The 17,824-nt window shown below is 42.1% G+C and overlaps 1 protein-coding gene across 3 annotated transcripts in view; it reads left to right on the forward strand.

Moving 5' to 3' along the window:
* The window catches only part of PDE7B (phosphodiesterase 7B), a 181,690-nt gene that overhangs the window by 158,101 nt on the left and 5,765 nt on the right, over positions 1 to 17,824 (forward strand). For all 3 annotated transcript variants that reach the window (XM_035538326.2, XM_050709552.1, XM_035538324.2), the window contains 7 exons: positions 1,201 to 1,296; positions 2,961 to 3,061; positions 4,135 to 4,266; positions 9,308 to 9,399; positions 10,414 to 10,558; positions 12,586 to 12,682; positions 15,775 to 15,855. In XM_035538326.2, coding sequence (XP_035394219.1) covers positions 1,201 to 1,296; positions 2,961 to 3,061; positions 4,135 to 4,266; positions 9,308 to 9,399; positions 10,414 to 10,558; positions 12,586 to 12,682; positions 15,775 to 15,855 — 744 coding nt within the window. The remainder of the gene's footprint in view (positions 1 to 1,200; positions 1,297 to 2,960; positions 3,062 to 4,134; positions 4,267 to 9,307; positions 9,400 to 10,413; positions 10,559 to 12,585; positions 12,683 to 15,774; positions 15,856 to 17,824) is intronic.

The following is a 17,824-nucleotide window of genomic DNA, read 5'->3' on the forward strand; positions in this document are numbered from 1 at the left end:
AAAGTCATTAAGACATTAAAACTTCGTGAAACTTTTTATCTAAATATATGCCTGTAACAGCACATCCTCACTGATGTCTACACAGTGCCTCTTAGTCAGGTAGTTGCTGAAGAGGTCACAATCACACCATTGGCCTTTCTTAATTGCTTAAAGAAATTAGGTTCCCCATTCCTCACCCCCCAATTCAAGTAGATTCACCTGCAGCAGGTGATGTAGGAGGAGTTGGTTTAGAGGTTAATTTAGCTGAGTGACTGGCAGGGAAGAGTGGAAAGGATGGCAAATAGCAAGGGAGGTAAAAACATAATTCTTCTAAATTACCTTTCTATGCCCCTAGTCAGTAGCCAAGGCCAAGTAAGTTTCCATGTCCTCTTCATACATATGTTTGTTTTCTTTCCTGAGTTATATTAAATGAGAAAACACTCCCTTCAGACATTGCTTAAACTTTGTATGGGTTGGTTGGGGTTTTTTCTGAACTTTTCTGGAAACGTTGGTACTGAATTATGCAGTGCAAACTTTTCTAAACACTGTGTGTATGTGTAGTATAATATAGTTGTTATATAATTGATAGCTAGGCTCAATTTTGTCAATGTTGCCAGTATTGAATTCACAGTAAGATCAATATTACAGTGGGACTTGAGACTGTAAATGCGGTAACTCATTTTTTCCTGTCTGCATCATCGTTGTGAGATGCAACTGTAGGTGAGCAAGGTATGTAGATCATGTACATGTTTGTACAGTCATTTATAAAGCAAAAAACTTTAATTACAGGCTGCAGAATTCTCATTAATTAATTAATTAATACAATATGGCATGCCGATGTGGCAGAAGAGCCCTTCACTCTTTCTTTCATTTCTGGAGGTAACCTGGATTATGAAGATGATGGGGTTCTCAAACAATCTAGTCAAAAATTTTCCAGTTGAGACTATGTCAACTGGCCTTCTGTGTCGTGCTGATAATAGCAAACACGACTTTATGGCAACCGGACACCAGAATGGCACTGATACAGCCATGCTGTCAAGTCTTGATTGTATAAGGGAGTAATTTATACAAGCTACTTTATGAGTATCATCTAATCAGATATGATGAGAGCTAAGGTGATAGGAGCTGACTAATAGTTAGGAAACTACCAAAATTTTTAGTCTTGCATGGTTGGTAACTACACCTTAAAGGAATCTGAGAGTTGTTCCTCTCTGCTTTTAGGAAACAGTCTCGTAACACTGCTCTGTCACCTCTTCAATGTGCATGGACTTATTCACCATTTCCAGCTAGATATGGTTACGTTACATAGGTTTCTAGGTAAGTGGTCACCTCCAAATTGTTGTTAAATGCAGGTTACAGCTAAAGTAGAGCCTCAAAAAAGGTCTTGTCTTGTTCTGCATAGTTATGTAAAATCACAATGTTGTTACAATTACTTCAGTAAAATGTTTCTGTGATATATATTAGCGTACAGTTTACAGGTACTTGGACACTCAGTTCAGTACCTGTTAAGTCAGTGGAGGAACTTAAAAGACTTTGTATTGGACTTAAACATCCCAGTACTACAGTTTCACTGATGATTTAAAAAAATGTATGTCGTGCAGAGTTGTGGCAGGCAGAGGAGGCCCACACAGGCAGACACTCATTGCAGAACCTACCCGTGCACAATACAATTGTGGTACAGCAACATTATTTTAGTGACTAATAGACCACTGAGACCCAGGGCAGTTAAAAGCTTATGTGCAAAATTTAACAAATTATATCAAGCTGTCTACACTGAACAGTGTTGATGAAAGCCCCTGCTGCTGTTACTGCCAACAGAAATATTAGCCCCATGCTGTCAGTGAACCAAAAGAAGAAATTGGCCAAAATCAATTGCTTTCTGCATCATGTTTTGAATGCAGCTGAATGCCGTTTTGTTTGACTGTCAGACAGCATTTCAAAGGCAGGATCTCTTCTTTACTAACACACAACTGTTACTTCTGGATGGCTTTCCTCCAGTGTGGAGAGAGATGACTTCTCCCTGCCTTTGCTAGCTCCTGTGTCCTGACACGAGGTGGATGTTCAGATGAGAGCCAGAATTACTTAGGGTTTAAAGGGTTACTGACTATAACTTCAAATGAGCTGAAAACAAACTGAAGGCTAGGACTCCTCTGGCATGGCCCGTGCTGGAGGTGAGCACTGTAGTAATTTTGCCCATTGCCTTTCTGTCTCATCAATTTGATGGTGTCAAGGACAACATTTTGGGCAAGGCCACACGCAGCTTCCACCGTTCAAGTTGTGTTGCCCGGAGATCCCCTGACGGTGCGGGCGCTGCTGCAAGGAGCAGATCAGCTTGAAGCACAAACCTCAGTGGTTTCCTGTGCTAGTGCAAAATGAGAGTTAACAGAGTGACACTCAGTCTTCAGATGGTACACTTAAAGTTCCGCAAACTGATATGCAAGAACGACTGGTATTTTAAAATGGAAGCATCGTGTGGTTGTCACAGAATATTTTGATTCAAATAACCAAATGACCTATCTTTTGATTTTCTGTGGGAATGCCTTGAACTGTAGTCCTTGAACAGCAAATGGTGCCAGGACGTCAGGGCCTCTCCCCCTGCTGCTGTAAAATAGGCAGTACTGCCGTAATGACATATTACTCCCGTATGACAGCAGCCTAAATAATTACACTATGCTGTGGATAAATTTGCCTTTCTTCCTTATTTATTTTACTCCTGAATGAGAGCCTTCACTAAGGCAAGAAAGAGTTGATTTATGAACTAGACCCAGTGTATCCCTGTGGGCCTCACAAATCCTTTCATGCTTTTTTTTTTTTCTGAAGGTATCCCAGTAAGAGCACCAGTCTAAGTAAGCTACAGGTATTTGAAGAAACCCCATAGGCAGCTGACTGCAAAACCCCAAATTGTATTTTAAGTCCAGTTGCCAGTTGTGGCCATGGAATTCAGAGACAAAAAGGTCTTTGTTTTCTGTTTTGGTTCCCAGTTATGGTTCAAGAAGATTACCACAGCCAAAACCCGTACCACAATGCTGTCCATGCTGCTGACGTCACACAAGCTATGCACTGCTATCTAAGGGAGCCCAAGGTAATGACAGCCTTTCACACTGATGTTGCTTTCAGATAATTCTCAAATTGCTTTCTCAGGATTAAAAACCAAGCAAATGTCAAAAACAACAACAAAAAACTATTTTTAGATAGCAGAAAATGGCTGTGTACTTGAAGTCACCAACAAGTCAATAGCAGAGTCAGCTACTGCTTCCAGACACTCCAAGCAAGCTACTGAAATCACTTTCCATCATGCAGATGATGTATCCGAGTGCTGTTATACGAGCTCTGGCAAGTTTTGCTGGGGCAGGGTGCACCAGCCCTCCACCTGAGGTAGCAGTGCTCCCAGCAAAGCCAGTAGAAGGCAATGCCTGCCCATGCATCCCTCACTTCAGGACATAAGCCCCTCGCATCAATATTGTAAAGTACTGAATATGGCATTGGAACACCAAAAGTGGGCACACAGTACCTTTGACTGGTTCTGTTGCAAGAGTATCCTCTGCACAAGCTTCCGAATAATAAGCTGTATAATAGAAAAAAAATATGGGCAGGTTTTCAAATTTGTATGTCTGAAGTTAGAGAAGCAAATTATGTTCTCTAAAAAAATACCAACATTTGAACTGAGATATTCAACAGCCAAGTCTGAAATTTCAAAAGTCTGTAAACTCTGCATTTTACAGATGCAGATGCTGTACTAGAAAATGAAGCATGATGTGTTGTTGATGTTGCTAAATATTGAGGCGTAGCCCTTATCATGGATGCTACCATATACCGACCTGCTTGTACACTTACTTCCTTTTTTTAAACTGAATCTTTTAGACTAAGCTCAAACGCTCATATAACAAGCCATATCTTGTCCTGAAAAATAAAAGGATAAGGAATACAAGCTCTTGTAACATGTGAAGGTAGTCTGATGTACTTTATAGATTTTTTTTTTCAATGATGGCCTCAAAAAGGTTGAGCACAATTAATTTTGGTTTTGACATCTGTGTACTCCTACAAAACTGAGCAGTGCCATGATGTCAGCTGGTTTGTTTATCTGCCAAAGGCGGTGGGGGGGCTGGGGGGAGTGTTTACTATTTGTGTTCTTGTTGTGATTAATGTGTGATTCAGCTTGCCAACTTCCTCACCCCATCGGACATCATGCTTGGACTGCTAGCTGCTGCAGCTCATGATGTGGATCATCCAGGGGTCAACCAGCCCTTTTTGATCAAAACTAAACACCACCTTGCCAGCCTGTACCAGGTAAAAACACTCTTCAGACTGGTAATATGTAAAATAATGTCAAGGAGGGTCTAAGCAACTTGCAGTGAGCTTTCACAGTAATGAATGACCTACACTGTAAGTCTGAACAATTTCAGCTATGCTTCTCACTGGGCATCTTTTCTTATAACAAAGCTGATGGACATGAGAAAGAAGGTAGAAATATGCAATTTTGTTGAGGACATTTAAGCCAAATCAATTGCTTTGGTTATTTCTACTGTAGATTATCTGGGTTAAGGAGCTCTGGGTAGGAGAATTAAAATCAGAGAGATGATTTGTATTTCATTTTCCTTCAGCAAGCAAGTAAACAACAAGAATGTCTTAAATTGGCATTATGTTAAAAGAAACTTCAGCTTCATCTGGCTCTAGGAAAATTGAACGTTTCACGAATGTTGCAATTTAAAAAAAATAGAAGATGGAGGAAAAAAAAAGTTGTAGATATTTACACAAACATGCCTAGAGATATAAAGAAAAAAATTAAAAGCACTCATCATAGGTCATGCCACATGCTGTTTAGACCAGTATCCTGTTTCTAAGAGCAGACAGTAAAGGATCTCAGAGAGAAATACAAGCCTGGGATAAGTATAGTGTTGTCCTTCACCTGGTATATATCCTCTTGTTCAAATAACTATCAGTGAATCCATCTTCTACTGATTTTTGTGGTCCTTCCTGAACATATTTCTAGCTTTGTTCCATGGCAATTATTGTAGCTCTGGATTTTATCTATAATTATCATATATGTACAATCAAGCTATCTTTGTGTGCATGTGTACTTTATCATATATGAGCATCTTTATTCTTTACATTATATTTTTATATACACACTTGGGCGATGCCATAAATCATTTTGGTTGCACTAACTGTAATTCGTAGTTAATAAATGGAGATTGTAGAGATTTCTATCCTTTGGAAGAATCAGCTTCAGCCTTCTTAAAAAGGTGTCAGAATCAGAATATCCTCAGTTAAAAATAAATCTAACTGAGGAAGACTCACTAATAGCTGGGTGCCTTTCTATACATACTTAGTAAATGAAGAATTTGCTGTGATTTGCTAAGTACTTGTAAGGAGGTTCTGTCTTGTTTTGCCCTGCTCAAGCAACACTGGTGTTTAACATAAGAAGTTGGATATGTAAGGGTTCAGTTTTCCTTCAGCCCTGGGAACAAGGCTGGGCCATGGGAGCCCCAGCCAGGACGTGGTGATGCTCAGAGACTCCAAACTTTGTGACTGGCCTAGTCACAGCTAGTCACAGATTGGAGGTCTTTTAATAGTCTTAAGTGTAAAAAAAAAAAAAAAAAAAAAAAAAAAATTCTTTCCCTGTCCTGAAGATTGTGTTAGAGCAATCCTCTAGTTTTAGGGTTCAATCCTCTGATATGACAGAGACTTCCTAGCATTCAGTCTTTAAAATAAATCTGTGCTACTCAGGGTTTTTCAAAAAATAAGAAGTGGTGAAGCAAGCTCTCTGGAAATCAGAGTTGAAAACACCAGTCTGTAAGCCATCACATAGAATTTTTGTTTTCCCTGCGTGGTTTATCTCCTACCCCCCAGCCTAAGCCATCAGATAACTAATGGCAATTAGACTTAATAAGGCAGTAGAGTGTTCCTGGGTGGAATAGCTGACTACTAATTGTTGGCAACAGCTTCAGGGATTCTGGCTGCTTGCATTTAATAGGGGAGTCATATGACTTCATGCTCAGTTGTCACTTGTTAACTTGACCTTTCCTTTTCCCTGCTCCGTGTACTTTAAACATGAGATACTAGACACTGTAGCGGCTTCGATTTAAGTTCTCGTATAGCAGCAGGCAAAGATCAGAAATTTACAGGAGTGGAAATATTCTGGAATGGATACCCATGTTGTTGTTTGTTTTTTTTTTTCTTTGAGTAACTATTAGTTGGATGCAAGGAAGTTCCTGGATACCTACACACGTGGTCCTGTTCTGGCTGGCCTTCAGTGTGGCCAAATGTTAGGCAAGCAGGCTTTCCATACAGAGCTTGGGAGAGCTCTAGGCCAGCACCGTAAGTGTAAGACAGCCCAGAGGCTGGCAGTCTCTCAAGCTCAGCTGTGAGCCAGTCAGAGAGAAAACTGAAAAAGAGCCTCTTGCCATGCAGGTAAAGCATTTGTTTGACAAAGATGGGCGATGCTCCAGAGTGGGAGTTAAGTGTGTGCAGGGACCAGCAAGCACCAGCATGCTCCTTCCTTCCCAGGGGAGCCGTGTTGAGATGGTAGACACTGGCAGGTCTTCCCCTTAATGAATACAGCAGAGTCTTAAGGTTCCAGACCACTTGTGGGGAAACAGGGGAGGTGACAAAGCAGGTACAAATTTGGGCTGGAAAATAGGTTTACAGGAACAAAATGAGGTCTGTCAGGCAAGCGAGCCCCAGCAACATGCTCTGCTCTGTGAAGGTGGTTAGGAGTGGATACTGCCAAGAGAGCTGTGGAGACAACAAAATCCAAGACACCTCTGTTGGGGTCCCTCTTGTAGTTGAGGACAGGTAGGAAACCAGAAGGGAGAAATCACCCAATGAACAGTAAGGGAGGGGGGGGAGGGGGAAGCACACAGCAACATAGGCACTTAACACATGAAACTACAGTGTTTTGATTTGAAATTAACTTTATTCCGTATTTTTCCTCAGCTAGCCAATTGTGATCTGTTTCACAGACAAGCTTGCTCTGCATTCTCTACCCAGAGAACTTTCTGTACTCACCTTGTTTGGTTTCTCTTGAGAAACTGCTTGCACTCTTATGCTGACAACCAGGTATTTCAGGCCCCTGAGCATAATGTGTATAAGCCATACTTCTATAGTCAACAAACCTGAGCTCAAAAGACAACTCTTCAATGTGAAAGGCCTATAGCTTGCATGGTTGGCTGAATCTGAGACTGAGGTCCCAGCAGTCACAATTTCCTGGTTTACAGGGAAGTTGACTGAATGATAAGCTGTAAACTCTTAAACCACACTGTCTTTTGGAACACAGATGGGAAGGATATATCTGAAACATCACAGAATGGTAGAAGAGAAATGCAGACAACCCAGTGGGAATCATTGAGCTCGATCCCACTGCAGCTCTGGAAGGGATGTGGGGGCGTGGGATGCTCGGCAGGGGACCTCAGCCGGGAGGAGGTTTCAGGGGCTGGGTGCATCAGATGGGAACTGCAGGAACTGTGAGTGCAGTCACGGTCTGCAGCAAGCATCAGACTTCCCAAAGATGACAGCCAGGCAGGGTTTGTCTACTTTACCTTCAGGTAGGAAGATGGCAGCCCGTGAACCTGGAGCAACCACTGGCACCAGGATTCAGCTCTGAGATTAGGGAGGTGAAAGAAGAAAAAAGATATTGTGTCCTACTATAGTCCCTTGTTTTTCTAGGTCAGGGTACAGGGTTGCAAAAGTCCATCCTGATGTATTTAGGCAAAACGAGAAGGATATTTAAGTTGGCTGGTGAACAGAATTGCTGTCAAAAGTAATTTAGCTGTTGCCTTGCTTGTTCTGATGGTTGGAAAGTTGTTTTTTTTGTTTTTTTTGTATTGGTAATTTCTATTAGGGAAGCAACATGTGAATTCAAAAAGCAGCAGAGCGTACTGCAGAAAATATTGTAATGGCAAATCAATCAAATTTGTGCTCTCAGCTTTGCAGTAATTTTGAGCACTAAATTTCAAGAAAACTTTGTGAAGATGGTCAAAATGCAAACTGGATCTGGTTACTGGCAATCTTTTGTGTTTCAGTGGTCGTTCCATACAGTAGGATAACAAAGAAGGAAAGGGAAGCCTTAAGGAGAACATAATGCTGAGTCCTTCTTGGAGCAGTGGAACTGTGCATCACATCCGACAGGAAAGGCAGCACTCCTGCAGCTACAGCTCAGAGTTGTGTGACTGTGCAGAAAGGAGCCAAAGACTGACAGTGGCCAGAGAGAGGGATGCTGATGCTAGTTTTTTAGTGGGCAGCAACAAGGTGGAGTCCTTGCTCTGCTACCTGCCCAAAAGGTTGGGTTGTTTGTTTGTTGTTTGCTTGTTTGAATCTAGTGCACATCTACTGAAAAAGCCACAGATAGTGCCCAAAAGATGCTATAACTCCCCCAAGAATGTCCCCATTGCCGGGTGACAGTCATTTCATTTGTACTGTGTGCTTTTTTTGTGTGTTCAGGGACTGAGTAGTTCATTGGAGGGTCTTTTGTTGGACTGTGCCTCTGCAGCAAACAGGTTTGAGTTGTAAAAATTGTGCTAGAGGTTTCTGAGAAAGTTACATTGCTGAACTGTTCAGTGGTAGAAAGCATTCTGTGGACTAAATGGCTGATGATTGATAAGCGCATTGTGTGTTAGGACAGTAATATGAAATCATCAGACACAAGATACCCAATTTGTTATAATTTACAGAGGACCTATAAAGCTGTGTTTCTGTTCCCTGGGATTATTGTTTTTCCTGTCTAACTTTGTTTCCACTTAGTTGGAAGCAAACAAACAAGGACTCAAAATTTGTTGCAGACTCTGTTGCTGAAGCCTGCAGATGCTTAGTGATGCTGCTATCTTGTTGTCACTGAGCAGCTGCCAGGAGCTTCCAGTTCCCTGACTTCAGGGGAAGTTTGGCAGTGCAGTTTTCTTTGACTTGGCTGCTCTGCATTCCGACTGTAGAAACTGAAAAGTCAGCTTGGGATCAGTATGAGGTAAACCATAAGCTAGATAAGATTTTGCAATCATGATTTAATTAATTTGTTAATAAATCTGTTAGAATGTAAGCTACCTTACACTCAGATGTGATTAACTCCTCTGTTCACAGCAGGGCTCAAAAATGCAGAACAGGACTCTAGGGTTGACCTTAGCTAGGAAACCTAGAAGCACAAAGTTCTTAACTCAAGAAATCCAGAGCACTTCCTCATACGCAAATGTTGCTAAAAAGCATATGTTTTATGCTCAATCTCTTTCAGTTTGTTACAGCAATTTCCAACCAGCTCTAGGCATCGTGTGATATGGCAAATATGTATCTGGGCCGTGTGCACTTGCCTAATCCTTTAACGTATTCCTTTTATTCATCCCAGAACGTTTCAGTGCTAGAAAATCATCACTGGAGATCTACGATAGGCATGCTTCGAGAATCACGGCTCCTCGCCCACCTGCCCAAGGAGGTGACGTAAGTGTCAGCTGGAGGAAATGCATCACTGAAAAACTGATCCTTGGTTTCCTTCGCTCTTCTTGAGAGGAAACAGAGAAGTCAGACTTCAGAGTAGGCTGAACATCCTGCTCTCTCTTGGTGCCAGTATGAAACCACAAAACCAAGTTATACCGCAGAAATATTTTCTAAGAATTTGCCTTTTCAGCATGAGGATGGACGCTGTCAGTGGAAACATTGGGCATCCCAGCAAGAGCAGACCTTTTCAGATCTATTGTTGGCATTTTTCTTTTACACAGCACCAACCAGACATGGAAAGATTTAATGACTAAAAAGTATGCAATAGAAAAATTGAGGAGTTGGTCAAGTAGCTTAGAGGTTGCTAAGGAATCCCACGCATTGCAGAGGAGGTGTGGTTTGGTTTTCAGCTTCTCTGGGTGAAGTGAGGGAAAAAAAGAAAGCAACATTAGTACCTAGGCCAAGGTGATGCTCATTTCTTACCTGCTGGTGTTGTGCAGTGCTTTTCCTACCAAGGAAAGGAGATGGAGCCAATGAACAGCCTGCAATACTAGGGTTTAATCACAGGTGACCTTGCCAAGAACGTAAACAAGTTGCCTGGAAGCAATAAGCTCCGTATTCCTCCAGAAATCCCTCACATCAGACTGACAACTTCTGTTCAGTCCTACTTTAGAGTTGCTTGCAGTATTCAGCACCCCACTCTGAGCAGCTGAAGTAAGACATGACCATTTTTCTAGATGCTATATCCTGTTTATTTTTCCTTTCCTAGCACTTTTTGGAAGCTTTCAGAACCACTTACACAAACAAATATTTTTTTTTCCACATTATCCATTCCTGCTCAAGCCATTTAGGCAGCTAGAGCAGTTGTACCCTACCCACCCCATCAGAGAATGACCACGCAGACCAGACTGGATCTGTGAAGAACAAGGAAGCTCTGTGCTAGCTATGGCCCATAGCAGGTTGTTTTGCACGATTAGTGGTTTCATGACTAAAGGGGCTTGTTTTCCTTAATTGCAGACAAGACATCGAGCAGCAGCTAGGCTCCCTGATCTTGGCAACAGACATCAACAGACAGAATGAGTTCTTGATCCGTCTGAAGTCGCACCTTGACAATCAGGATTTGAGACTGGAGGATGCACAAGACAGACATTTTATGCTTCAGGTAACTTTTAAAATTATTTCTTTCCGCTATTGTTTTCTTACTCATGTTTCAAGTCATGGTATTTCCCAGTACACATTAGAATAACATAGGGATAGTGTTTCTGAACAACAGCACTGCCTTACCTAGTGTCATAATCACTTTGCTTCTGCCACCTGGCACCTGCTTGTCAGACAAGCATAAGGTGCCTCTCATGTTTCCTTATGTGAGCTCTTTGAGTTAAAAAGCTGGGCATGCAACAGACGGAGGAGAGTGTCATATGCTGAGAAATGATGATACGCCACTAATTACTTTATTTCCAGAACACTGCATCTCTTCCCAGGTAACGCCTCGACTTCATTCTCCGTATGACAAGTGTCACTTCAGTGGTGTTATTTCCTAGTGACGGGCAGGAGAGCGCCCTTCTTGGTACTCTTCCCAAGGCAGCCTGACACCAGGTGCCCAAGTCCTGGTCCTGTGACTGATGTTCGGAAAGTGCTGCTGCAGAGGCAGCTGTTGCCATGGCAGCAGGTGCTTCGCTATTGAAGCGTAGCTAAAGAAGAAACCATGTTTTATTTAAAAATCAAATAGATTCAAACCAATTCTTCCAGCTAAGCTGCAGTCATTAACAGGCCCTTCAGAATAAACCTCTACCTATTAAAGCATTATTGGGATTAAAGTAGCTGTATATACATGCTTCTGTGGAGAACTGACATCAATTTCCCTCTTAAGTGCACAAAAGAGTTAAAGTGAGCGTTGTCATTTACAAAACAAACATCTACACGTTATCACTTTGTTGAGGTTACGGGAAAGGTGACAGCTGCAGGGAAAGAAGTGCTGATCTGTTAATTCTTCCCCCTCCAGAAGCGTGGGAAATGCAGCAATCTTCTCGTCTGTCCTCCAAGAAACACGGCCTTCTGTCAGATTCCTGCACGGCCCGTGCAGGGCAGGATGATGGGTTTATCATATTTCTGGACAGATTAGGCAAGAAAGTTGTGCAAGTGCCAGAGGCACGGGGATTACAAATCTCAACTGTGGCAAAAAAAAAATCCTTATGCACTTTCTTGAAGACAGATAAAAACTAGGACAGAAACATAGTGAGATTTACTTGTTTAGTGGATTATTTGTGGAAGAAAAAAAAAACATCAAGAATTCTAGACTGGTCAGGATAGGTTAAAGAATGGTTGGAATGCTCTTTTAAGTACACAGTAACATTAAGGCTAATCAATTTAATCCAGAAAGAAAAGTGACTTCGGAGACTTCCCTCCTCTGGTTCACAGGTCTGAATTTATACAGGAAATATTTCTTATGTTTTCCTCTCCGGGTGCCAGAATGAATTCCGTCCTCTGTCAAACTAACCGACTGTGTTCAGTCTATATAGGAAGAAGTAAGGTACACAACATCTCGTTCCAAGGCAGTAAGGCAGATGGATTATTACATAGCTCTCTTTATGAAGCAGTGACATGATTTTAAAATTCTTTTGCCCTCCTGTACTCATTCCCCTACAAAGCACTTAATAGCCCTGGTTAACTAAGTGAAACCAAGCCAGAGGCAGTGCACAGGGCCCTGTGCTTAGCTTTGTAAAGAAAAGCACGTGGCCATTAAAATGAAGTGTAATTGAAGGGAGATGCAAGGTCACTCACTAAGACCACAGAGGAATGACGCCCGAACAGCCTTACACCAGCTTGGCTCTTCCTTCCCTCAGCATCACTCACGGATCCTGAGCCAGGCAATCAGCAGGAGCCAGCCTGAAGCTTTTGTTGGCTTACTCCTTACAAGGGATATCCAAAAGACTTTGCCATCTTGGAATTTGGCCCTCCTCTTGTTCTCACTACAGTAAAGCAGAGGGCTGAATGAAAGGTTTGTTTGCAGCTTAAGTAAATGCTCTTTCCTCAAAAGGCATGTTTGGGTGAGGCTCAGTACCCAAAAGGTGATCTTAACCCTTCCCACCATCGCTGGTGAGGCCTGGGAGTTTCATGACTGCAGCTTTACAACTGAAGCACTGCTAGGTAATTTATTTTCTCACCTCTACTTTTCCCCTTTACTTTCAGATTGCACTCAAGTGTGCTGACATTTGCAACCCGTGCCGGCTGTGGGACCTGAGCAAACAGTGGAGCGAGCGAGTCTGCGAGGAGTTCTACCGGCAAGGTCAGCCCCTTCCCCACCTGCTCTCAGGCACGGTGTGCAGCCGGACAGAGAGCTGACACTGGCAGGGAGCATTCAGCCCTTTGCCTTGAAATATCCCTCAAGGACAGGCAGTTGCACGGACACACTGCCTCATCTGGAAAGGGAGGAGGAGCAGAGGAGCAGTGAGGATTTACGTGACCCAGCTGCTCTTCTAGCAGGAGGGTGGCAGAGCTGTGCCGTGCCTCAGCTCTTGAATTTTGCTGAAGAGCCCACGGCTTGGTTCCTCGCTGAGAACCCTCCAGCCGTCGTTAGCTCTTCTGAGCTGAAACTGCGCCAGGGTTACACTGCACCAGCATCATACCGCTACTGACTGCATTTTATCTCACTTTTCAGACTCTCACAACTCCTACAGGAGGCTCAGCCTCCGTGTTTCCTAAATATGACACACTCCTCTGCATAGAAATGCAGAGAAAGAGTTCAAATGCAGTTCCCAGCACAGTAAGCTTCCCTAACATGTTTGAAACGGCCGAAGTAGGCAAGCCAACGCTCTGCTAGAACCTATTGCAAATGCTTTCAGACCCCTGCAGAGAGCTCAGTCATGCAGGGCCTTTTTTAAACACAGTAATTGCACCATTTGGCTCTATCTGCATAGGCAAGGTCATGCTGTGCTACAACACGGACAGGGTGCAGCAGAGTTTAATCACTGCTAAATTCTTTGTTTGTAGCATCCTTAGAGCCTAAGGCAAGTGGTACAAACACTGGAAGAGCACACAATGAAGTACTCAATTCACTTAAAATTCTGCAGTACTGAGTTAAGCCACATTTGGGCTGGTACCTAGTACAGTTAGTCCGGAACATTAACGAACAAGGACAAATAGTTCAACAAGTTAATTTTTAGCCAGCGTCAGTTTAAGCTGGTGAAAAGTCTTTGATGCTTTTGAAGCAACATAAGCAACTTGCAAGAGTCGGATGTATAGCCAAGGCATAATCAATATCCAGCACATGAGGACAGGGTCCCAGTTTTCTGAAATCTCACCAATGGGGAGTATTGAGGGACAGTGCTGTGAAAGACAGCAGTCTCAGCTCTTACAAACTTAAGCTTTTTCCCTAAGACTCAAGACGCACTAGTAAAACTTGTGTACTATACCTCTGAAAGGGGACACAGGAGCATACAAGACCAGTTAGAGCTGTAACAAGGGGGAAAAGAGCAATTATGTGAAAAAAAAAAGAACGTGCAGAAGCAATGGTATGACTGTCACTGGTGGCTGTGTAATCTTGGTAAGTGATACAAAAAAACAACAATAAATAGTGTATTTAGATACCATTACCACTTAAAAACGTATTCTTGTAGATCTCTCTACCCCCTTACACATAATGCTGAGGCACGAAGGTGTTTTTTGTCACTAAGGTTGGTATTTGGAAACCATAGCTTTTATGGTCAGAATTTTAACTATAGATGAGGCAGATAATACCAAAAATAATGCATTGATTAATCTTCCTGCTGTAATGTATACAGAAGTTTGAACTTTTTTTGTATGAAATGTTTCTAATGCCATTTAAATAGACTCAAACCCTAATCTTCCAACTATCTGGTGCATTTACACCTATCAATAAACAAAATGTACAGATCAGGTAGATTTCAGGAAGCACCTGATCCCTACAACAGTTCCTAACACAAACCTTTCATAGAAAAATAGCTTAACCTGATCCTAAGAAATTCAAGCATTTCTGTACAGCAAAAACCTTAAAAGTGGATCATTTGAATGGACATTTCAAAAGTCAGTTAGGAACAGAGGGAACATAATGCAACCTGATTTGTTTATATAAAGCTGGAATTGGCAAGGAACAAGTTTCAAGAAAATGGCTCATGTTTAAACAACATTCATGCTCAGTTTCTCTAGAGAGGTTGTAAAGTTGTTTGAAAGGTTTCCCCTAGCGTGAGAGTTCTCAGCAACTAATTCATGCAGTTACTTTTCTAGCAACTTGGAACACAAGAAAAATTACCATCCTTTAAGTTCTTACCATGTTAAGAAAAATCTTGTCTTTCTCAATTAAATGGCTTGTCAAAGACAAGATGTTGGTACAGTTTGAGCCATACATGCAAACCATTTGGAGCCCAGAATACTTACATCACTGGAGTTCTCTTTTATCTGTCAAAGATTTCTTGAAGTGGGTAGAAGGGAAGAAGAGAACAAACAAACTGCACATTTGGAAACATAACAAACTCACTTTGTCTCAGCGTTGATGAATTGTTCCTTTTGATTGTTCGTGAAGCTCAAAACATTTCCCTGGTATTTCCTAAATATCTAGTTAAAACTGAAAATATTCCCCTCACTTACATTTAAGAAGCAATTTCATGCTGCAGGGAGGAGAAAGAGAAGGCTTAAAAATGCACATAGTATATATGGGGCTATAGAAGCCAGGCAGCACTAAAGCATTTAAGTCAAAACTGTCAGAGGGGACAATAAAAAAAAGCTTTTAAACAAAATCAGTGGATTTGAAGCAAAATGTTTATTTTGAGGTTGAATGTAATGTTTTGTCTGATTTATGGGAATGTTTCTTCTAAACAGCACTCACAACATCCTTATTAGTAAATAAAAAGGACAAGCAGAACAACTTAGGTTATAGGTAGCAGGTCTCTCATCCCTCCCATATGGTGGGTAGGAAGGGGTCCATACTGCCAGGCTCCATTGAGCTGGCCTTTAACAGCAATTTTTACAAGCACACAATAGCAACTCACATGACCATACTAACCAAGATGCGGATTTTTTTTTCTAGAATGTTTTCTGTAGTTTTCTAGTAGGAAGTGAGAGAGGCTATTTTTAAAATAAAGGTCCTCAGAACACTTAAGTGCTCACATTTAAAGTTCATTCAAAACTCACCTTTCCTTAGAGATATTTTTCTTTCTATGCTTGCTTAGTTTCTCTGATGCCTAAAAAACAAAACAAAAAAAAGAGTCCAAAAAATTAAGGTATTTAGACATTTAACATGGTTTTCATTAGTGCAAGATTACACCTGATTAAATCCGTATAGTTGCAGTCACCGTACAAGTCTGATGTAGGTATGGAGAACAGACATAAGTGGCAGCAAATTATTTTCTTTTCACATTGTAGGTGACCTGGAACAAAAATTTGAACTGGAAATAAGTCCTCTTTGTAATCAGCAGAAGGATACAATACCAAGCATACAAATAGGTAAGTATTAGCTTCATTCTGTTCTCTCCATGTTTATCACAGTATGGCACAAGCTCAAACAGAAACTGAAACACGTTATGCGATAAAATCCATCCGTGACATAAACCCGGTGAATCAACAGCCAGGGTCAACTTCGTGAATCCCGAACACTTGGTCTAGGATTGACTTCGTGAGATGACACGTGACCTTACCTCGAGGATGATCAGCCAGGTGCAAGCTTATTTCAATGGAGCCGCTTTATTTGCGATGATGAGGGAAAGTTGAGCATACTGAGAAGCCTTCCGGTTTAAAGTAGCATCACCATTATTTTTCTGTCCAATTTCCCACAGATTCTTCATAAACGCTCCATAACATAATGCTCCTGCAGTAGCAAGTTGCTGCAGAATTGGGTGCAGGAGGTGAAAAGATGACTGATTCATTAAAAGCCTTCAGACCATATTCATTGTTCCCCTAGTAGCAGTTCTCTGGAGATTTGGGGGCAAGAAGTCAAGACAAGTTCCTCCATCTTCCCGTCTTTCTTCAACACTTTAACTTGTCCTCCACAAACCCTGTAGAGCACTGAGCAATTTTCACTTCTCCCCTCTGCTGCACATTGGCATCCCCACAGCCTCCCTGTGCAGGACAGCAGATTGATCTCAAGCAGGGAGTGTGACCCCAGGGCAGTGTTTGCAGAACACTCTCAGCAGCCCAATGGCTAGTTTGCAGTTGGTGTTCCCATAAATGTGTCTGCAGTTTCACACCATACGCACAGGATGCTAAGTGGACAGCTGTGTAACCATACAATTCTACCTGTCTCACAGCTGAACAAGTGCTGCTAAGGTGTTCATCTTCCTTTCCCCCTGCCAGAAAAACAGTGAGGCAGAAACAATGATTTAAAAGAAATTGTCTGATAATAGATAATACTGGTGGGCTTTTTCTCTCACATGATTGCTTGGGCAAAGCTGATACACTTTACCAGAGAGATCAGGTTCAGCTTAACTGATGTAAAAACTTTACCGCAGCTAGGTTCACATACAACAAAACTGAAACAGGGCTCATCCACAAAAATAATTCATTTAAAAGCAGCAAAGGCAACATATACAGCAAAGTTAGCCACAGCTCACAGCTTAGAGCTACCTCAGATCACAGCTGCCCACCCTGAGCTTCCTCCAGTCCCACCTGCACTGCTCGCTGCCCACAGAGCTGCACAGTTTCTCTTCCATTCATGTTGGCAACTCAGCTAACAGTCCTGACATGGATGTCAGTGTTCTTTAAGAGGAAACTAGAAGAACCCGGCAGACCTCAGACACCAGCCATAGGGTTTGCAGCAAGCCCCAGATAACAACTTCATTTTGTGTCAGGCCTGTCCAGCCATTTTACAATTATAAACCCAGCCATATAAAGGTTACAGCAGCCTGTAGACACACAAGACATGATGTGCAGATAAACCTACTACATTTTCGCTGTACCCATTACATTTTCGCTGTACCCATACAACAAGGAAACAGCCATAGAGCTGTTTTTAAAACGTTTGTGTTTTTCTGAGCTCCTTTTTGTTGGAATCGAACTGCAGTTTAAATCTTAAAAGCATTTTCATTTTTCTTCTGCTATCAGAGATTTTGTCACAGTTCACTTAAATACAAGCCACCCCTGCATACAGTAGGTGTTGTAGGCTGTACTCGTACAAAAGCCAACCCAAAGTGAAAGCCACTCCCCCGTGTGTCAGAATAGACAAACCTTTCTGACGCAGAGAAGCTGTTGCATAGTCTTCCCATGTGACAGTAAAGGTCAGCGCACAAATTTCAAGCACTGTCCTTGTCTGCACTCTGCAGTACAAAAGGCATCTATGACATACAGCGTAGCATACAGAAGCCCTCGAGTTAATACACGCCCAGAAAGCTCTGGAATGGGAAGCACAATAGCCACAGCAGCACTCGTTGCTTTTGCAGTGATGACCTCAGGTACGGTACATGACAGGGCTCAGACACCA

This window comes from Cygnus atratus, chromosome 3 (assembly GCF_013377495.2).
Source record: "Cygnus atratus isolate AKBS03 ecotype Queensland, Australia chromosome 3, CAtr_DNAZoo_HiC_assembly, whole genome shotgun sequence".
Classification (NCBI taxonomy): domain Eukaryota; kingdom Metazoa; phylum Chordata; class Aves; order Anseriformes; family Anatidae; genus Cygnus; species Cygnus atratus.